General features: G+C 57.7%; 1 protein-coding gene across 19 annotated transcripts in view; it reads left to right on the plus strand.

The window, feature by feature from the left end:
* PPP1R12B (protein phosphatase 1 regulatory subunit 12B) overlaps positions 1-18,702 on the plus strand; it is a 159,935-nt gene that overhangs the window by 48,149 nt on the left and 93,084 nt on the right. For 3 of the 19 annotated variants that reach the window (XR_014052999.1, XR_014053000.1, XR_014053001.1), the window contains exons 3-12: positions 1,800-1,918; positions 3,425-3,584; positions 4,602-4,746; positions 5,713-5,787; positions 7,302-7,381; positions 7,975-8,172; positions 10,791-10,903; positions 13,351-13,551; positions 14,447-14,529; positions 15,337-15,462. Coding sequence is in view for 10 of the 19 variants with exons in the window: in XM_081487329.1 (XP_081343455.1) it covers positions 1,800-1,918; positions 3,425-3,584; positions 4,602-4,746; positions 5,713-5,787; positions 7,302-7,381; positions 7,975-8,168; positions 10,791-10,903; positions 13,351-13,551; positions 14,447-14,529; positions 15,337-15,462; positions 15,897-15,912 (1,312 nt within the window). In the remaining 9 variants the exon portion in view is untranslated. Of the gene's footprint in view, positions 1-1,799; positions 1,919-3,424; positions 3,585-4,601; positions 4,747-5,712; positions 5,788-7,301; positions 7,382-7,974; positions 8,173-10,790; positions 10,904-13,350; positions 13,552-14,446; positions 14,530-15,336; positions 15,463-15,896; positions 16,094-17,327; positions 17,748-18,702 lie in introns of those variants that run through there. The other 16 variants (XR_014052998.1, XM_081487330.1, XM_081487331.1 and 13 more) reach the window with 10 other exon arrangements.

The following is an 18,702-nucleotide window of genomic DNA, read 5'->3' on the forward strand; positions in this document are numbered from 1 at the left end:
AAGACATGGAAAGTTTCTAATAATAGCAGGAAAGGGGGGAGGGGAGGGTGTTTCATCAGTTGGAGGGACTGTTGCACTGTGGGAGGCAGGTGAGCTGTTGTGTTTGGGAATAGCGTGGGGTTCAGCGTGAGCAGAGAGGGTGCAGTGCAGTCCAGATGTGTGTGCAGTGCTGACTCTGGGAACAATACGGGGTTCAGGGTGAGCAGAGAGGGTGCAGTGCAGTCCAGGAGCGTGTATCCTGTGCTCACTCTGTGTATTTTTTGCGTTTTGGTTTCTCAGGGTTGGGAGGTAAAGGAGCATAGACATGAAGGGCAGCAGGTGGCCTTAGTGCGGTTAAGGAGAACAGAGGGAGCGGCTAGCCTCAGTGGAGAGCCTGTCCTTCTCTGAGTCTGTGAGGGGAGAGTGGAGACGGCGGAAAGTCAGATGAGTTTATATATGTGCAGTCCGTCTATAAGGCAGGCACATTTACAGATGCTCTGTTTATACCGGGTACTAAGCAGTGAGAAAGCAGTACCCTCGAAGAGTGTGCTCTAAATCTAACGGCTGCAGATTCTCCCCTGCCAGCTCCTGAATGCAGTGGCCGTGTATTATCTTTTTAAGATCTTCTGCAGTGTCTTTAAAATGTTGATGTTGTTTGATCATTCAGTCGTGTCTGACTCTTTACGACCCCATGGACTGTAGCCCCCCAGGCTCCTCTGTCCCTGGAGTGGGTTGCCATTCTCTTCTCCTGGGGATCTTCCTGATCCAGGGATCGAACCCGCATCTCCTGCATTGGCAGGTGGGTTCTTAACCACTGAGCCCCAAGGGAAGCCTCAGTGTGCCTAAAATGTGTGCCCTTTAAACGTAGAAGGGGACCTGTAAATGCTTGCTGCGTTGTTGATTGGTTGAAGTCTAATTTAAGTAGTTTTTCTTTCTCCTTTAAATACTTGTATATGGGAGTGCTCTGGCATTGTTGAGGTTCTTACTGGCCCCAGAGTAACTTGATGTTGTGCCAAGATGAATTAGATTTGAAGTCAGAAGATGGGGTCATAACCTCTGTCATTTACCTCTACTAGTACCCATGTAGCCTACTTCCTAAAATTGTTTAAGACTCATTATATAATTGTACGTGAAAGTACTTTGAAAATCAAAAAGGATCTATGTAAGGTATTAAAGTTATCAGGCTTTTCTTCTTTAGGATCGAACACTGTATTGGCTTTAAATATAGAATCTAATTATTTAGAATATACTGATTTATTCTTCGGTCATTTAGTTTCCTGTTAAAGTGTAGATTTCATGGAGATGACTGGCTGAAGGGAGAGTTCTGTGGACGTGTAACTTAGGCAGATTCATGAAAGGTGTAATTTTATTCTGTTTTCGTGCCCTGGCACTACTTAATGTGCTCTTGATGGGAATGGGGAGCGTTTCTGTGAGAATCACTCTCTTCCATCTTCTGGGGACTCCACTCTCAGTATGACCAGTGTCCTAAGTCCTCCTGGAAGCCTCACTTTGGACCTTAGCCTGGGGGTGAGCTTTAAGGCGGTGTGTCTCCTTTGTGGTGTTTACAAAGTGTCTTGCTGCCCACTGGGAATGAGAGAATGGGGTTCAGAAATGTGAGTGTGAGAAATCCCACTTGTCGGCATTGTTCTTACCAAGAAATAGAGACGCTTTGATCCTGACTGTTGAAGGCTAGTGGAGTGCCTTATCTGGGACCATACTAAAGCTCCAGACGGAGGCCGTGCTCCGCGTGGAGCCCCAGGCACAGGAGTGCTGCTGGTCTTAGACCGGAGAGGGTACTGATTCTGATCTTGTCTGCATAGGTATTTCCTTAACCATGGAGCCAGCGTGGGCATCGTCAACAGCGAAGGTGAAGTCCCCTCTGACCTCGCAGAAGAGCCTGCCATGAAGGACCTTCTTCTGGAGCAGGTGAAGAAGCAAGGTGAGCTGAAAGAGGGCAGGAGAGGGCCTGTGCATCCCTGTGCGATGCTGTCTGCTCACGTCAGCCGTCGCTGCCCACATGCCCTGGTAATCCTCCCGCACGGATAGGCCAGGCCAGACTCCTGAGGCCGGCTCAGCCAGCCCCCGTCTCTGCAGTCGTGGGCCGCGCACCACCGTGTGGTCAGGGGGCCAGTCGGCTCTGTGATGCTGCAGGGTAGACTGAGGAGGGGCGTGTGCACGGGCCGGCTCGGCGTCACACGGCGAGGTCCGCAAAGGAGGAGGCATGCGTCCCTCCGAGTGCTGGCCAGCGCTCTTTCTGACTGTGCGTCTCTCTCCCTTTGAAGAGAGCTGAGTGTGGAGCTGATGGCACGTGTGTTGCAGCCTCTGACGTGACCTTTAACCTCCTGGTCATGGAAATTTCCGGTAGTTTGTTACGGTGAGGAAGCTAATTGGAAGGAGAAACTCTGAAAATGCTGATTTTATATTTTCAGAAGAATCCGCTTCAGAGAACAGGTCAGGAATCTCCGACTGGAGGTCTTTGGGTTCTTTTAATTTAAAAAGTTGCAAGTAACACTGGACCTACGTGGCAGGGAGGACAGGCCCTGGGGCTTCTGCTGGAAGCATCGCAGAGCTGTGTGGGCCTGAGGGATGGGGACGCGCCGTCCTTCTGGAAGCCCACCGCACCCAGTCTGCAGTCCGCTTGGGGGTCTCTCTCCTGTGACCTTCCTGACACGATCCCTGCAGGCCGGGCCACTCGTTCACACCCCAAAGCGGCCTCTGCTCCAGCGGCAGAGCTGACGGGCTGTGACAGAACAAGTGCCCGCAGAGCTGAAAAGACGAACGTGTGATAACTTGTCCGCAATGTTCTGAAGGGAAACCGAGTCCCTTGGAAGAGTCTCTGTGCTCACCTGCTCCTCAGCTCCAGACCACATGGCTTCGCTTGGCATATTTCTCTACTCAGGGAAATGAACTCAGAGGGAGTGAATTTGTTAAAGTACATGACACCTGAAACTAAGATTTTTGACACCAGCCTTCGGAGTAGTATGGGGAGAGGAGGAGCAGACGGGGACCTGGGAGGGACCGTGCTGTGGGCCCGAGGGAGCCGGCTGGCCTCTGTGTGTTTCTTCTCGCCTCTGCCTGCGGGGCAGTGACATCTGTTACATTCGCCTCAGAGGCCTGTGGGGAAACTGCAACGGTTTAACATGTGAAAAGACTGTGATATGTGTAGTTTCACAAGTGTTACAAAGTAGCAGCCCTCTGGTCTCCACGTTCTTAAGGCTAAGAACGCTGTGCAGTCCCTTAGTGGACCTGCCATCGGGCACTGTTTCTTTAGCCTGGTGGCCTCACCCTGCTGGGGCTACTGCCAGCCGTGAACACCGTGGCTCTTCTGATGAAGAGTAACTTGGATGAGCACCCAGCTCGGTGATGGAGCTGCTGCTGGTGCTTGGCCCTGAGGCGGGCGAGCCGGGTTGCGGCGGCTGAGCGGCTGTCTGGCATGCCTCTGCAGGGCTGGACCTCGAGCAGGCGCGGAGGCAGGAGGAGCAGCAGATGCTGCAGGACGCCCGCCAGTGGCTCAACAGCGGCAGGATCGCGGACGCGAGGCAGGCGCGCTCGGGGGCCACTGCCCTGCACGTGGCTGCAGCCAAGGGCTACTCTGAGGTCCTCAGGTAGGTCCGCAGGACGGCCAGGACGCAAGCCGGGAGCAGACGCGGCGGCGAGGTTCCCAGCGACGGCGCTGTCCTCCTGTCCCTCCTCCCCCACGCGTCCCTCCTCCCCCACGCGTCCCTCCTCCCCAGCCTCCTCCCCACACGCCGTCCCTCCTCCCCCACCTGCCGGGTCGGTCACCTCTCTCCTCCCGCCAGGCCTCCCCGGCTTCTCCTGGTGCTCCGACGGGAAGCAGAGTCGGAGTGGCCGGCCTGGAGGGGCCTGGCGTGTCTCCTGCTCCGCGGTTCATGTCTGGCTCCCCTGCCCCCCCACCCCCCTGCAGTACAAGCAGACGTGCGTCCCTGTGTCCTCTTTGGACTCGTTAGGCTGGGGCGTAGGTTTCAGGGGAGCTGTACTCGCTGGAGTAGGGGGGTCGCACATGTGGGAGGGGTCTGGACTCCTCTCCGCCTCCCGCGTCCCTGTACGCCCCCCTGCTTTGTGGAGGCTTGGGGCCGCGGGGCTGGCGCAGCACCCGGCTGTCAGCAGAGGCTCTCACTGCTCGTGTCCTGGGGCCGGGTTCCTGCTCCCTGTGGTGGGTGCCGGTGCTCCTGTCTTCAGGGCAGGGGTTCCCTTGCTTCTCTGGAGGCCCACGGTGTTGCTGCCTCCATCAGCCGGGGGTCATGCCGGCCTCCACGTGCCCTGCAGCCTCGGAGCCTTAGGGGGAGCTCCTGCAGACACTCCTGCGGTGGGAGGTGGCAGACTGGCTGGAAAGCGAGCGCGGGGGCCCTCCCTGCGGGGATGCTGGCAGCGCCTCCTGGTGGGGCCGTGGGCCGGGCCTTGGACGGGGCTCTGGGTGATCTCTGTGCTGGGGGTGTGGCTGCACCCCAGTGTGGCCTCTGGGGGTGGGGGGCCCACCCGTGACTGCCACGCTGATGCCCAAGAGGCCAGGCCCGGGGTCCGGAACGTCAGACAGATGACTGTGCTTTGGGCAGAGAACCCTGATGCAGAGGATCTGACTGTCTCGTTTGGGTTCTCCTCAGGCTTTTGATTCAGGCTGGCTATGAGCTCAATGTCCAGGATCACGACGGCTGGACCCCCCTGCATGCAGCTGCGCACTGGGGTGTGAAGGAGGCCTGCTCCATCCTGGCGGAGGCCCTCTGCGACATGGACGTCAGGAACAAGCTGGTGAGTGAGCTGGCCTCCAGCGGCGTGGTGGGGCACAAGGCAGGAGGCCCTGTTCAGTGACCAGGCCTGCCGTCTGGAGCGGGCACGCCACCGGCGGCCAGAGCTCTGCACCCGCCCCGTCCACCCCACCATCGACACGGCACACTCGCGTGGCGACGTGAAACCCGTCTGCTGACTCTGTTTATGTCGGAGCCCCTAAAGCAGACAGACAGGAAGGAGGATGTTGTCGCCTTAGCAGCAGTGAGCAGTGGGGAAGCCCGAGACCACTGTCGGTGGAGAAGTGTGAAGTGCTTCAACTTTTCATTCAAAAACCTAATAGCTGAGCCCTGCTCACATCCATTCGTTAAAAACCGTGATGATGACAGCATCCTTGAGTTTGGCTGTAAGTAGTGCTGTCCGGCCTTGCTTCAGGCAGGTTACAAGCCCTGCAGTTTCCTCCCTCACCTGCTGACTGCGGATCTGGAGACCTGGCTGTTTACTCAGGGGACGCTCCGGTCCACCCCCCCCCCCCATCACACACCCTGTCACCCTCGGTCTGCGGGCCAGTGCCCTTCACTGAGCTGTGCCCTGAGGATCTCACTTAACGGGCTGCTTCCTGCGACCCAGTCCTCAGCGCACACACCTGGACCTCCTTCCGAGGCCTCTAAGAGCCCCTTGTTGAATTTATCGTAGCAATTATGAGTATTTTGGAAGAGATACAAGTAGAGATTTCAATTGGTTATTTGCCAAGAGACAATAAACAGTAGAAATGATGTGATGATTCCCTGCTCACTGTTTACAAAGCACAGAGCCCTGTGTGTGTAGGGTTCTCTGTTTGTTGCGTGTCTTCTCTGATGGAGGAGGGCATCATCCTGGCACTGAGGCGGCTGGTTAGGGAAGCAGCTGTCAGAGGGTCAGAGGCCTGAGGTGAGCGCCAGCTGGTTCCCTGATAGACTCGTGTGACTGCCGCGTCTGTCTCCTTGCCAGGGCCAGACGCCGTTCGACGTGGCCGACGAGGGCCTGGTGGAGCACCTGGAGATGCTGCAGAAGAAGCAGAGCGTGGTGAGTCTGCGGACGGGTCGCGGTCCGCGCTGTTGCAGTCTGTCTGTCTGCATCCCAGCAGTGGCCATTGTTCCTCCAGGAACTGTCCACTGAATGTTAGAAACCATTGTTGCTGAAGTTCGCTCATTATCTCGTATCACCTGAGAGCAGCTGGAAGGGAAACAGGACGACAGCCGCTCTGGTTCCCCAGGAGCTCTGAAAGGGAGTGTGGGGTGTTGGAGTCGGTGTCTTCCAAACAGGGAGTGCCGAGCTGAGGATGTCTCATGACTTCCTTATTGGCTGAAAGGACTTTATTTTAAAGGAGGCTGACTACAGGGAGGAATATGTTTCTTTCTTAAAAAGCAAGCAAACCCACGAAGCTCAGAGAAGTGGCGTGGGCCGGCTCTTGGTCAGTGATTCGTGCGTAGCCCAGGTCCATTGGCTATCTGGAGCCCCTCCCTTCCCCCCTCCCAAGTGTATGATGGTTTGCTCCTGTGCCCGTGGTGCAGCGCCGTGCGAGAGGACCACGGAGGTGCGTGCCCACGCCAGGTGCAGCGTGGAAGCCCTCCCCGACCGGGGCGAGCGGGGAGTGAGCCTCCCTCCGCTGGAGAAGGGCTGCCAGGTGGGGAGGACGCGGCTGGTCACCGCAGGGCTCGAGAAGCTCCCCGGGGGCAGAAGACAGTCATGCGCTCGCTTTCCTGTGTCCCCTCTGCAGGGCTGTGGCTCGGGTTCAGGAGGGCGTGCAGAGCCGTTCTGGGGGGACAGCATGGGGCTCCCTGCCGGGGCTCCCGGCGCACAGCGCCGTGCTGGCCGGGGCAGGAAAGGCCTTGCTAGGGAGCTCGGCCCCAGAGCGCAGCCACACCAGGTCCAGTAGCCTTGCTAATATCAGAGTGTGATTTTCACGGTTAGGTGTTCATTGTTTTATGAATACTTTATTCTGAAATAATTTGGGGGCTCACGTAGGAGTTGCGGAAATACAGGAGAGAGTTCCCAAGTGTGTTTTACCTGGTGTGGTTCATCTTTGAACACAGTAGTACCTTCACTAAATAACATGTTCCCACCACTGGGAGTGGTGCCTGCCTTTGCCCCCGCGTGACTCGGGCCCGGGGACATAGGTGCCTGTTGTCTGGAGCGTGTGTCTACGTGCTGCGCAGGTTTCCCTGAGGGCTCATTTCCCATTCGGCACCTGCTTCTCTGTAGAAGCCCTGCCAACTTAATTCAGCACTGGGTTCACAGAGCGTTCTCTCACGGGCGCTTCTGGCTCTTCACCCTTTGGAGCGAGGTTTGGGGGTGACGAGGTTTGGATGTTGGGGGGCGGTTGTCCCTGAAGCTCCGCTGCCGTGGTTTTCCTCTTCTCACTGGCTGAGGGTTTTCCTCTGTGTTCATCTTCCAAGCAGACCCTCTGCCGTGTCCCCTGCCCGCTCTGCCTCCCCGCTGGTGCTGGGGCAGTAATAGGACCGCTGCAGCCCTGCTTGCCCCCGCTGACTTCTAACTGGTAGTCAGCGTCCTCCCTTGTCTGTTTTCTCGAATTCCAGCTTCGAAGTGAAAAAGAGACACGGACTAAGCTCATCGAATCAGACTTGAACAGCAAGCTGCACAGTAGACTCTTTAAGAAGTAAGATATTTGGGTTTGAGCCCTCCTGCATGTGACATGCTTAGCTTGAGAATTCATGCAGTGAAGAGACGCGTGTCTGATTGCAGCCGGATGGTCTTTAAACACGGGGGGATGTCTGAGGGGTGAGGAGGTGGGTGGCCTTGACATGGGGGAGACCTGCGGGTGGGTGAGTGTGTGTTAACTTTGTGAAGCAACGGAGAGCGTGTGTGTGTTTCTTTCTTCCCAGCTGCGGGCTCTTAGTCCCAACTGCTTCTCGAACTGGACGCACTGAGCTCAGGGCCACGTCTGTTCTGTTGCCCCTGTTCCGTTGTCTCACACGGTCCTGGCGTGCAGTGATCACTAGTAAACCTTTGTTAAATGATTTGTTAAAACGGTTCACCCCGTGCCCCGTAACGAGTTGCAGCCTCCATTTTCCTGTGTGCAGAACAGCCAGGTCTCGCGTCGGACACTAAATGGACCTGTGGGAGGGTCTGTGTGTCTCTGTTACTGCGTCCACACAGGGGTTCCTAGGCTTGTCCCCCTTCTGCCAGCTCCGCAGTGAGCTTAGAAGGTGGTTTCTCTCTGAATTACTCCGATTGTCGCCTTTACTTTAGCAAAGAGAAGATGCTGTGTGAGGAGGAGACGCCCAAGTCCCAGCGAGCAGAGCAGGAGAGCAAAGAGTCCAGCAGCTCCAGCTCTGAGGAGGACGAGGGGGAAGACGAGGCCTCCGAGTCAGAAGCCGAGAAGGAGGCGGGGGACCCTGAGGCCCTCTGTCGGCAGAGCGCGGGCGGCCGCTGCGTGTCAGAAGGCAGGTGACGCTGGCCCTCGGGGGCGCCGATTCCCAAACAGAAGCCCCACATCTTTTTCTTTTCCCTTCTCATTTGTGTGAAGCTCCTTCAGTTGCTCGTTGGGGATTGAAGAAGGAACAGAACCCTGTTTACCTTTCTGACTCTTGATGATACGCATCGTGTCGAGAGTCTCAAGTTTGCTCTGTGGGGAGAATGGGGTGCTGAGCACGGTCGGACCACCAGGCTCTGCGTTAGCCCGGGGTCTCCACTTGCGGGCAGGCAGGCGCCTTGATATTTTGCTGAGTGTGTCCCGGGCACGTAGAGGGTAGGAGGGCGTGTGCGTGAGTAAGGCACACGTCACGTGAGTGGTGAGTGCAGCCGGCTGTGTGCCCTCGTGAGGAGGACTGTGAGTTTGGGGATTTATGCCGACACTTTCGGGTCGAGGTCCAGGAGGACGAGGAGCTCACCTCCTCCCGTGAACACATCCATGTACGTCTACACGGGACACAGCGCTTCACGTTTACGTGGTGTTTTTAATTTGTGGCGCCCTTACGCGTGTTCATTTACTCCTTACACCGCACTGTGAGGTGAGCAGGAAGCTGACCCCGTGGGTGAGCTGAGCGGGGTCCCACGGCGGGGGGTGTGCCGAGACCCCGACTCTGACTGGGACTCAGAGCAGCAGGGGCGGGTGACGCGCAGGAAGTGAAGCTGGGGAAGGGCCTGGCCCCCAAGGGTGGGGCTGTGAGGAGAGCCGCGTGCCGTGGGGGGGGAGGCAAGGGCTGGTCCTCGAGGGCAGGAGCGGGCAGGAGGCCGGCGCTCTCCTGGGCCAGTCCCGGAAGCCAGTGTGTCCTGGCCTCCCCATGTCCCCTGTCGGCCGAGACGCTCCCCTGACGCAGGGCCCCCGCGCAGCCCCGCCCTCCCATCCCCGTCATTGCTGCACAGGCTCCTCTGACTCGGGAAGCCACGGGTGGAGCCGCTGTGTTACCTGCATGGCGTAGCCTCCGAGTGAGTCTGCTCTGCCCCAGCTGTGGGTTACGGGCGCTCGGGGGCGCGCCGGCTGTGTCCTGCTGACCTTCCTGGCGCTGGGCCCCGGGCAGGACAGGTGCTCAGTGCTCACCTGGGGGGGCCATGGGGGCGGCTTGTGCCCAGACCTTCCCGGTGCTGCCTGGACCCACGCACACTGAGAGGGCCCTGGCCCGGGCACAGCCTGTGAGATGATGGTTTCCATGTGTGTCACGTACGCACGTGGTTGTAAGGAGTGTTATCGGTGTTCTGAGGTAGACGTGAACAGTTTGATTTGGAGTTCTGATTTTCCCTTTCTCGTTCTGATTTGCGTGAGCCTCTGCTGTGTTAGTGACCTGCTGCTGCGTAAGAAGCCAGCCCAGAGCCTGGGGCCGTGGGACAGCTCTGTGCGTGCTGTGCCCGGTGTTAGGGGTTGGTGCCTCGGGAAGCGCTCTGCCGAGTGGCTTCCCTGGCGTCCGTGTAGCAGTGCAGGCACACTCCAGCGTGTGGTGAGCTGGCCAGTGGCTGAAGGGGGGCCTTCTCCCTTCTGGTCATCAGGCAGGCAGCCCTGTTTCTCCCCGTGGCAGCTGGATTCCAGCTGTAATCACAGAGGGCGAGCCCCTCACATGCGCACTTGTCAGGCAGCTGCTCGTGCCCATCTGCTTCTGTGCCAGGGGCCACAGGAGGTCACGGGTCAGGCTGGAGTCAGTGGGGGGTGGGCACGCCCAGCCCCAGGGGCACAGAAGGTCACGGGTCAGGCCTGGAGCCAGCGTCGGGGTGGGAGTATGGGGGGCATGCCCAGGGTACAGGCTCACTGGGTCGGCCCTGGGACAGCTTTTGTGGTTATTGTGAATATTCAGGGCAGTCTGAGCGTCTTTGCCCAGGAACACTGCCTCGCTGCCGCGCCTGACATTGTCACGTTTTCATGAATGGGGAACCCTGGGGCTGGCTTTGGAGTCCAGGGACCAGAGGCCCAGCAGCCCCTGGGCACAAGCAGATGGGGTTTCTGTCAACAGCCCGGGAGGGACCCCTCCTGTTACGTCACCACAACACCCTCCGAGAGGGCTCTTCAGCTGGTAGGCTGCCGCCTTCCTGACCAGCAGACAGGCCCTTTCCTGTCCCCCGCCACTCCTCTGCTGTGTGCCCCTCAGCCTCCTCATGGTGCCTCCCCCACGCTCCTGCCCTCGGAGGGCCGGCTCTTCTCTGAGCCCTGGTCTAAATCAACCAGCTCGGCCCTGGATGCGGTTGACCTTGTGTTGTCACCGTGATTATTTTGCACCTTACCTCTTCTTTTTCTAATTGCCTAGGAAGCAAAGTCTGTCTTGTACTTTCTCTGGCTTTTTCTGCCCAACCCCCAGAATGGATTCTACCTGTACTTACTGATGAACTGGGTGTGTGATGTATAGTGAGGAGAAGGCTGTCCGTTATTCATGTGGGAATTGGTGTCAAGACAGAATTTCACTTGAGCCTGTTTTCTTGTAAGAGGCAGAGGTTGCCAGAGGTTTCATCGTGGTTGGAATCTAAGCCTTACGTGGCCCTGGTGATCTGTTTGATAACAGGTACATCTTCTGTATTAGAACGGTGCAGACATGCATACGGGTTTCATAACGCACTTGCTGCTTCTCCTTCTTTCATACCAGGTGACGGGCCGGGCACCGTCACCCGCCGTCCCAGCTCTGACAGCAGGAGCAGCATCACGGAGCAGAGCCCCGCAGCCCCGCAGAACGCCTTCCCCGCCTCTTCAGCCAGGAGGGTGAGTGTGTGCGGTTAACTTGGATATTGCCCCCGTTGCAGTAACATACAGTTGTAAAGACCTTAAAGATACATTCATGCTTTTTCTTACTTGAGTATCGTTGATTTACAGTGTCGTGTTAGTTTCAGTTGTACAGCAAAGTAATTGTTTTACGTGCATATGTATGTAAGTATCTGTTTTCCAGACTTTTTCTGTTATAGGTTATTAGAGAATATTGAGCAGAGGGCACCAGTGTTATACAGTAGGTCCTTGTTTACTTTATATGTTGTTGTTTATTTGCTAAGTTGAGTCTGACTCTTTGCAACCCCCGTGGACTGTAGCCCGCCAGGCTCCTCTGTTCGTGGGATTTCCCAGGCAAGAATACTGGACTGGGTTGCCATTTCCTTCTCCGGTTTTGTATGTTGCAGTGTATATATGTTAGTCCCAAATTCTTCATTCATCCCTAGCCCCCCTTCTCCTTTGGTAACCGTGAGTTTATTTTCTGTCTATGAGTCTCTGTTTTGTAAACAGATGCATGTGTATCAAATTTTTTTAGATTGCACGTACAGGTGGTACCGTGATACATGTCCTCCTCTGTCTGACTTCAGACCTAGGTCACCTCTCGGTCCGTCGGGGCCACAGACGGCATCGGTTCGTTCCTGGCGGCTCTGTCGTGGCCCAGTGTCCCTTGCACTTGTGTGCCGCCCCTCGGCGCGCCTCCTGTCACGGTGCGCTCAGGCTGCCGTAACAGAGGGACACGGACAGGGTGCTTTACACGGCAGAGTCTGTGTCCCACCGTCAGGAGGCTGGAACCCACGATCGCGGTGCGGGCAGGTTTGGTCCGTGGCAAGGGCCCTCTTCCTGGCGCCGAGACGGCCCCCTGGTCTCCAGACGCAGTCACCCTGGGCGTCAGGGCATCAGGATGCGGGTCTGGGGGTGGACACAAGCACTGCATTCATGCTAGTTCATGACTTGCCTACCACATGTTTTAAAAAACTTAGAAACCATCACCAGGCAATTTGGCTACAGTGTGTTTAGGTGACCCAGGCTCTAGTAGCCTGGGACCAAGAAAATGCTGTCTGTGGCCTGTTGTCTCCGAGTCTGAGGTTGGGGTGTGCGTAGGTCAAGGTCGGGCTGGGCGGGAGGCCGGCCAGCGTGCGGCCTGGGCGCTGCGACGCCCGCTCTTGTCTTCACTCTCCCTCTGTGAGTGAGGTCTGTGCAGCTGCTGGCGGGAGAGCAGAGGTTGGAGAGGCTGAAGGCCGGCGGCCTCCCCGGCCTCATCAGCCTGAGGCTCGCTGCGGAGGAGCCGGCATGTGCTTCAGTGTGAGGTGCTGGGAAGCGCTGTGCTTCTGCAGGCACTCCCTCGCTGGCCCCCTCGGCGCCTCACGTGTGCGGTGGGGCTCCGGTGTCTTCATGGGCCCCGGGAGGCAGAGGCTCGGCCGCACCTCGTTCCCAGGCGCTGCCGTGAGCTGTCGGGCAGCACCGGCAGACGCGGTCCTCACTGCGTCGTGAGGAGTGTGACAGGGTCACCTGCTCTTCAGGAGGGAAAGCCACCCACACACGCCCATGCCTCTTTGCTCGGAAGATTCTGGCGAGAGTGGGCAGCTCCTGAAGAGCCACAGGGCGCTTCTGCAGAGCCCCGTGGGGGGTGCACGGCAGAGCAGGTCTAAGCGCGGGGTCAGGCGTCTGTCGCGTTCCCGCTGCGCCGGCAGTAGAGCCGGCCTGGTTCTGGGGAGAGACCGGCATTCCAGCAGGGCCCCTGCGGCCGGGGAGGCGGTGGGCTGGTGCTCCCCAGGCCTGTCGTGCCTCAGCTTGTCTTCGGGCTGACTCTGGTCTGTGATGTGTTCTGTGGTTTGTGGAAATGAGATGCTTAAGGACAATGTAAGCTTTCCATGAACCTTTCTTTTCTAATGTTAACATTACTTTTTAATGAAATGATGGTAATGAAAATGGTAATTCATTTTTGAAAGCTGTTCTCTTGGCAGAATTTAAAACCTGGCAACGCTATAACTTCTACCATTTTTTTCTTTTTGATTTTGCTGCTCCTTGAAATCTGAAATGCTTAGAACTGCTGCCTGTATCAGATAAGCTGTTTTCTTGAAATAAGCGGTTAGAATTTGAGTGCAGAGGCCTTCAGCGTTTGTGTCGGTGTTACCTTAAGTCAGCTCACCACAGTGCCATCACAGGGCCGTGGCCCAGCTGTGTTTTCCAGGGTCCACGTGTTGTAGGAGGGTCTGCTCTCAGCCAGGTTCACAGGTGGGTGGGTGGAGGCGTGGAGAGGGGCGTGCACTCGCCCTGCTGTGGTTCTCTGCTGGGTGAGTGCCCTGCGAGGGGTTGGGGGCTGTGGGGGGTGGGGGCATGGCCCCTGGCCTGCTCTGGGCCGCTGCCCTCCTTACGTTGCCCTCGCAGCTCGGCCAAGGGTGGGAGGAGCCGTCGGGACCTCACCTCCGGTGCCCCTTCCCTCGTAGCCCTCCAGCCTCTTCAGCAAGCCAGAGGAGACCAGGGACGAGTCTCCGTGTTCGTGGAGGCTGGGCCTCAGGAAGACCGGCAGCCAGAATGTGCTGAGCGAGGCCGCCGGGGCCAGGGAGGCCCTGCGGGATCGGGGCGCGTCCGTCCACCGCTCAGCCTCCAGCCCCCGCATCTCCACTCTGATGGACAACAGAGAAAAGGTGCGGTTTCCTTCTGTGGCGGTTCAACCTCAGGGACAGATGGAAATAGTTTCTGGTCCCTCATTGGGTTCTGGAAGTGTGGAGTCTTTGAAAGGAGACAGGCATGTTGGTTATCAGGTAGCTGTTTGCTTGCGATTACTTGGTTTTCCAAGAAAGAAAGACCTTTTCCTTTTGGCCTGCCTTCTGTTCATTCTTCCCTTCCCTCCTCCCCGAGGGCAGAAACGTGAGTGAGAGCGTGAAGGCTTGGATGCGGCCTAAAACGTCCCTCTGAACCAGCACCAGTGGTTTATTCTCTTGGTGTTCAGAAGCAGAGTTCCTTACTTGGGCTTTCAACCCTAATGAAGCTCGGGCAGCCGAGCACTTAGAACAGAATCCTCCGTGTGCCCTCCTCTGGCTGATGGAGGGACGAGGGGGGGGAGCCCTCACCCGCTGCTCACCGGGAGCCCCGCGGTCCTGGTCTTCAGTTGGTCCAGGTTTCACGGGGCGCGCTGGCTGCTCGTGTGAGCGGCCACGTCTCCTCTGGACGCAGCCCCCTCAGCCCTGTGTTTCTGGAGCCACTCGGGCCGAGGTGTCAGCCCGTTTTTTGTACCTGTGGCTGCCTTTCAAGGCAGAGAGCGTCAGAGCACAGCTTGCCTGTGGCTTCTCAGAAGTCCCCTTCTGGTGGGGCTGCTGCTGTTCCCTTGTTTGACCATCCCGGCTTTTCCCGAGAGGATTCTCTCCCTACATGTTGGCGTCTAATGGAGGAGAGCTGGGAATAAGCCTTTGTTTATGCCGCTCGAGCTGGAGTTGGTGTTGAGCCTGGAAGTAAATCATGCAGGTGTGCAGGTTCTGCCTTTCCGCCCCGCACCGTGTCAGGGCGGGCCTTCTCTGTGCTTCACTTGTTTTGACTTTGCAGGAGAGAGAAACCAGAAGCTCCTTGAGTTCACTGGGGCTGCGGAGGCCGGGCAGTGCTAGCGACCTTGAGGAGAAGGAGAACAGGTACTGGTCGCCCCCCGTCCCCCTGTCCAGGACCCCCAGCCCCACCCCCTCAGGTCCTCAGTCCAGCGCAGGGGGTCCCCACAGCTGCCTCTGTGTCCATGCGGGTCTCAGCACAGGGCCCGTCCCTTGGTCAGCACTAAGAGCCTTGTTACAGAATTGAGTCAAGCAGCTTCTAATTTGTACGTCGATGTTCAGATGAGTGTGGGAGTTGTGTACACCGCGTCTCGGAGCCGACTCCTCGAGGCGCGGTCCTACCCCCCACGGCGCGCTGGCGATGCGGAGGCCTGGTGCTCCCAGGCCTGCTGAAGCGGCATGCACTTGCCCACAGTCCCCGCTTGGGAAGGGCTGCTGGGGGCCCTGGGGAGGCAGAGGCCCTGAGTTGCCTGCTGGGGGTGAGCCTCTTCTGGGCTCCTGTTCAGGATATGCGGCCTATTGTGAGCGGAGGGGCTGCTTCCCCTGGACCCTCGTCCTCTCCACCCCACCCCCGCTCTGCTTGCCTGGAGTGACCTGTCCCTGGGCTGACCCGCCAGCCTTGTAAATGAGGAGCAAAGTGACCGCTCCTTCCAGAAGCTCCAGACCCTGGAAGCGAGGCCTTGGTCCCCAGTGAGGCGGGCTGGCTCTGAAGTGGATGCAAGAGCAGACAGAGATGCTGAGCCAGCCCTCCGTCTGCACGGGGAGCAGCCGAGTCAGGAGCGTCCTGCTGGTTCCTTTGCCGTGTTCCGGCCCCCGTCTGCCCACCCCCAGTGAGCTGGTGCGCTGCGCGGAGGCAGTGGCCTCAGTGCCGCCTTGTCTGTCCTGCCTCTGCAGAGAGTCGGCTGCTAACCTGGTGCGCAGTGGCTCCCACCCCCGGCAGCCCTGGAGGGACGCAGCCAAGGGGAGCGAGACCCCGCAGACGGCCGCGCCCTCCACCTACGTGTCGACCTTCCTGAAAAGGTACCTGCTCCCCAGGCGGGAGGCGGTTTTCCGTCATCTGGCTGTGGACAGATGGGTAGTAACTGCATGCCTTTTTACACCCAATTAGCATCACAAAAGTGAATCAAAAAATAAATTGCTTTTAGATTTCTTGGGATTAACATGTTAAGTAATTTTAAATTAAAATTAATTTATTTTCCTAACTGAATTAGACTAATCTGATTCCAAGTTCTCCCTGCAGACAGATGTGAATACATACCTCACCCTTTCAGTCCTGTGCAGTCTGCAGCCAGTTATGGCTTCTAGCTGTCTCTGAGCGGGACTGAACGGGGAGGCAGGGGGGAACCCAGAGGTGTAAGGGGAGATGGGAACAGTTTTTAATGTGACAGTCTTGTATTGAAGCCTGTTCATTCCGGGACTTGAGTTGTTGTTTTTATGACTTTAATGGCCCTCAGATTCATCAAGATGTGAAAGTCGGAAGTGTGGTGCAGAGAAGGTACCTGGGTGTCCTGCCCCTTTCTCATCTGTATGCCCCTTTCTGCAGTTACTTTCTTTGCCATGTACCAGCCAGCAAGCAGCGCACCTTTGCCAGAGCCCTGATGCTGTAAGACACGATTCATATTTCAGTTTAAACTTTGCTGCTCTTGTGGAAGAATCTGACTCTCGTGGCTTCTTCTGAATTCTCTCTTCACTCCCGCTTTCTTAACCCTCCACCTGCCTCTTCGTGCCACCGTCTTCGTCATTAGGTTTTCTGATGATTCGTTGGCTACCCTAGAAACGGGCTTTGCCCACAGACTGTGTTTGGGATAAAAACTATTTTCATCTGACTGGAAGAATCTTATCAACCAATTAACATCAGAACGTGGGCACTGTTCCGAAATCAGAGAGCTGCTGTTGCCTTTTGAAACTTCAGTTCTGCAGACGTGTCCTGAGAGAGAAGGCTCAGCTTTGACGGCGCCCGTGCCGCTCAGTGATGGGCCTGAAGCTTGTCCTGCAGCCTTCGTGTTTCTGGCTTTAATGAGGCTGTTACCTGTTTGTCTTCAGGGTGAGGCCTTAGTCTAAATAGGTGCTTTACTGCTCCTTACGGTTGGATCCAAGACTAAGAAAACTTCTCAAGGAGAATAACGTCCTAGACCTTAGGGAAGGTGAGGCTGTGTTCGCTGTTCAGGCCTGGTGTTGTACCTTGATGGGCTGGGGTTTCCACGTCCAAGTCTCAGCGGACGGATGGAGGGAGTACCGTTTGGTTGGCAGATGTCGTCTGGACAGTCTTGGTGAACTGAGAACTGGGGTGGGGTTAGGGACACGTCTCTGCAGGGTGAGAGCGTGCTTCCTTACGCGAGCGAGTCTGAGAGAACAAATCTTACTTTGTGATCTTTCAAAAGGAAAGAATCACACACAGGCACCATTTCAGACAGAAGGCGTGAGCAGGTATTTGTCATTCTTGGGCTAAGCCAACTCTCAGAAACGTGCCGTTTTCCTTTCTCTTCTTATTTTTTAGGCAGAAATTCCTTTCATACAGCCCAGTAAGATGCGTCTTTTGCCCAAGAAGTCTTCTGACCGTTTCTGGTCACACCCCCAGTTTGCTGTTACAGTCAAGTTTTTAGATAAATTCAGACTCGGATGATTGCCTGCCGCGGTTGAGGTGGAGGTTGCGTGTCTCGGTGGAGCAGGATGGCCGTGCTCCGCCGCCCGCCGGGTGCTGCCGTGCAGGCGCCGGCCTCTGGCCTCTCTCCGCTCTGCGCTCGCTCTCTGCTCCAGAGCCGCTCCACGCTTTTGCAGCGGTGCTTCTGTCTCAGGGAGGCCTCTGGGCTCGCGTGACTTTCTGTCTTGGGGGTTGTCGGAGTGTTTTTCTGATAAAATGGCTGTTTCCTGTCTCCCCCTCTCAGGCCCAGTCCGTCCATGCATTCTGCTCCCTCCTGCTGCACCCCCTCTCTTGTCCTCCCCTGGGCGGGGTGACGGACGGAGGCCTGCTTGCTGCGGGCCCAGCACGAGGCAGGCTGGGTCCCTCCACTTCCAGCGGTCACGTCCTCTCCTCCACCCAACTTGCTTGAAGCGCCCAGCTGGGTGGGGAGGTGGCGCTGGGCGGGTGGTGAGCCGCGTGTCCTGAAGGAAGTGACCGTGTGCTGTTTTGCAGTGCGTCCTGTGGTGGACGTAGTGGCCCCTCCATGCCCACCTTCTGCCCATCGCAGCCAACCTCCTGCTGCCTCCCTCCTTGCCGTGGGTTCATCCAGCTCCAGGCGGCCGGCAGCCCGCCTCCCGGCCCGCTCTGCGCAGTACAGACGCTGCTCGTCTGTGCCCCAGGGCAGGTAAGCTGCTGGGCCGCCAGCCGACCCGCAGGTGCGCGTGGAGAGCTCGGCCGTGTCAGCGTGGGTGCGGCAGCTGCCCCAAGGCCGCCTGTCCTGTCAGCGGAGGGGGCGTTCAGGCCTCAGCTTAATACGACCGCTCTCCCCTCTCAGTAACCCTGGCAGCCGGGACCGCAAGTCCAGGGTCAGACTGTTGTGGTAAATCAGAGATTACAGACACCCCATCTTTCACTTGTATTTTCTGTAATGCTCAGTAGGACTCTTCTGTGTATCTTTCTGGAGGACGGCGTTCAGACCGCGGTGGGCAGGAGGCTTGGTCCTGCTCCGGAAGCGCTCCAGCCGCACAGGGAGGCGGGCATGGTGCTGGTCTGCTCTCTGTCCCGGCTGTGTCTTCCTGGCATCTGGCCCATCGGAGCGGAGCTTCCACTGCGGCCGTAGCTGGCATGACTGGTCAGAGGCCTTCCTCTGGGGGCAGCCAGGGCCCACTCTGCTCCTGTCTCTGCAGCCGGCGCAGAGACAAGACGCGTCAGCGAGGGCGATGCTGCCCACACGCCTGTGCAGGGGCCGCCTGCAGTGTCCGGCTGCGCTCTCCTCCCGACGCGGTGCTGCCCGTTGCTGGGCACCGCTCACAGCCCCCGTGTGACTGCACACGCTCGCCAGGCCCCGTGACAGCGCGTTTGCACAGGGTGGTAGCCCTGTGGGGACAGGCGTGTTGTCCCCACACGTGGCGACGCTGAAGCAGAGAGGCTCCCAGCAAGCTCCAAGCGTGGCCTGGGGAGCTGCAGCAGCTGCCCTGTGTGGAGCTCCAGCCTGGGCCAGGCACGGGGCTCGTGCCGAACAGAGTTACATCAGGACTCAGTTCACTCACACGTACAGTACATCTGGTAATAGTGACTCAGGTATGATGAATCTTCGTTTTTCCTCTCAGGACGGTCCCGAGATAGGGCTGGCACATGGC

The sequence above is a fragment of the Giraffa tippelskirchi genome, chromosome 5 (assembly GCF_054371585.1).
Source record: "Giraffa tippelskirchi isolate mGirTip1 chromosome 5, T2T-mGirTip1v1.2.pri, whole genome shotgun sequence".
Classification (NCBI taxonomy): Eukaryota; Metazoa; Chordata; class Mammalia; order Artiodactyla; family Giraffidae; genus Giraffa; species Giraffa tippelskirchi.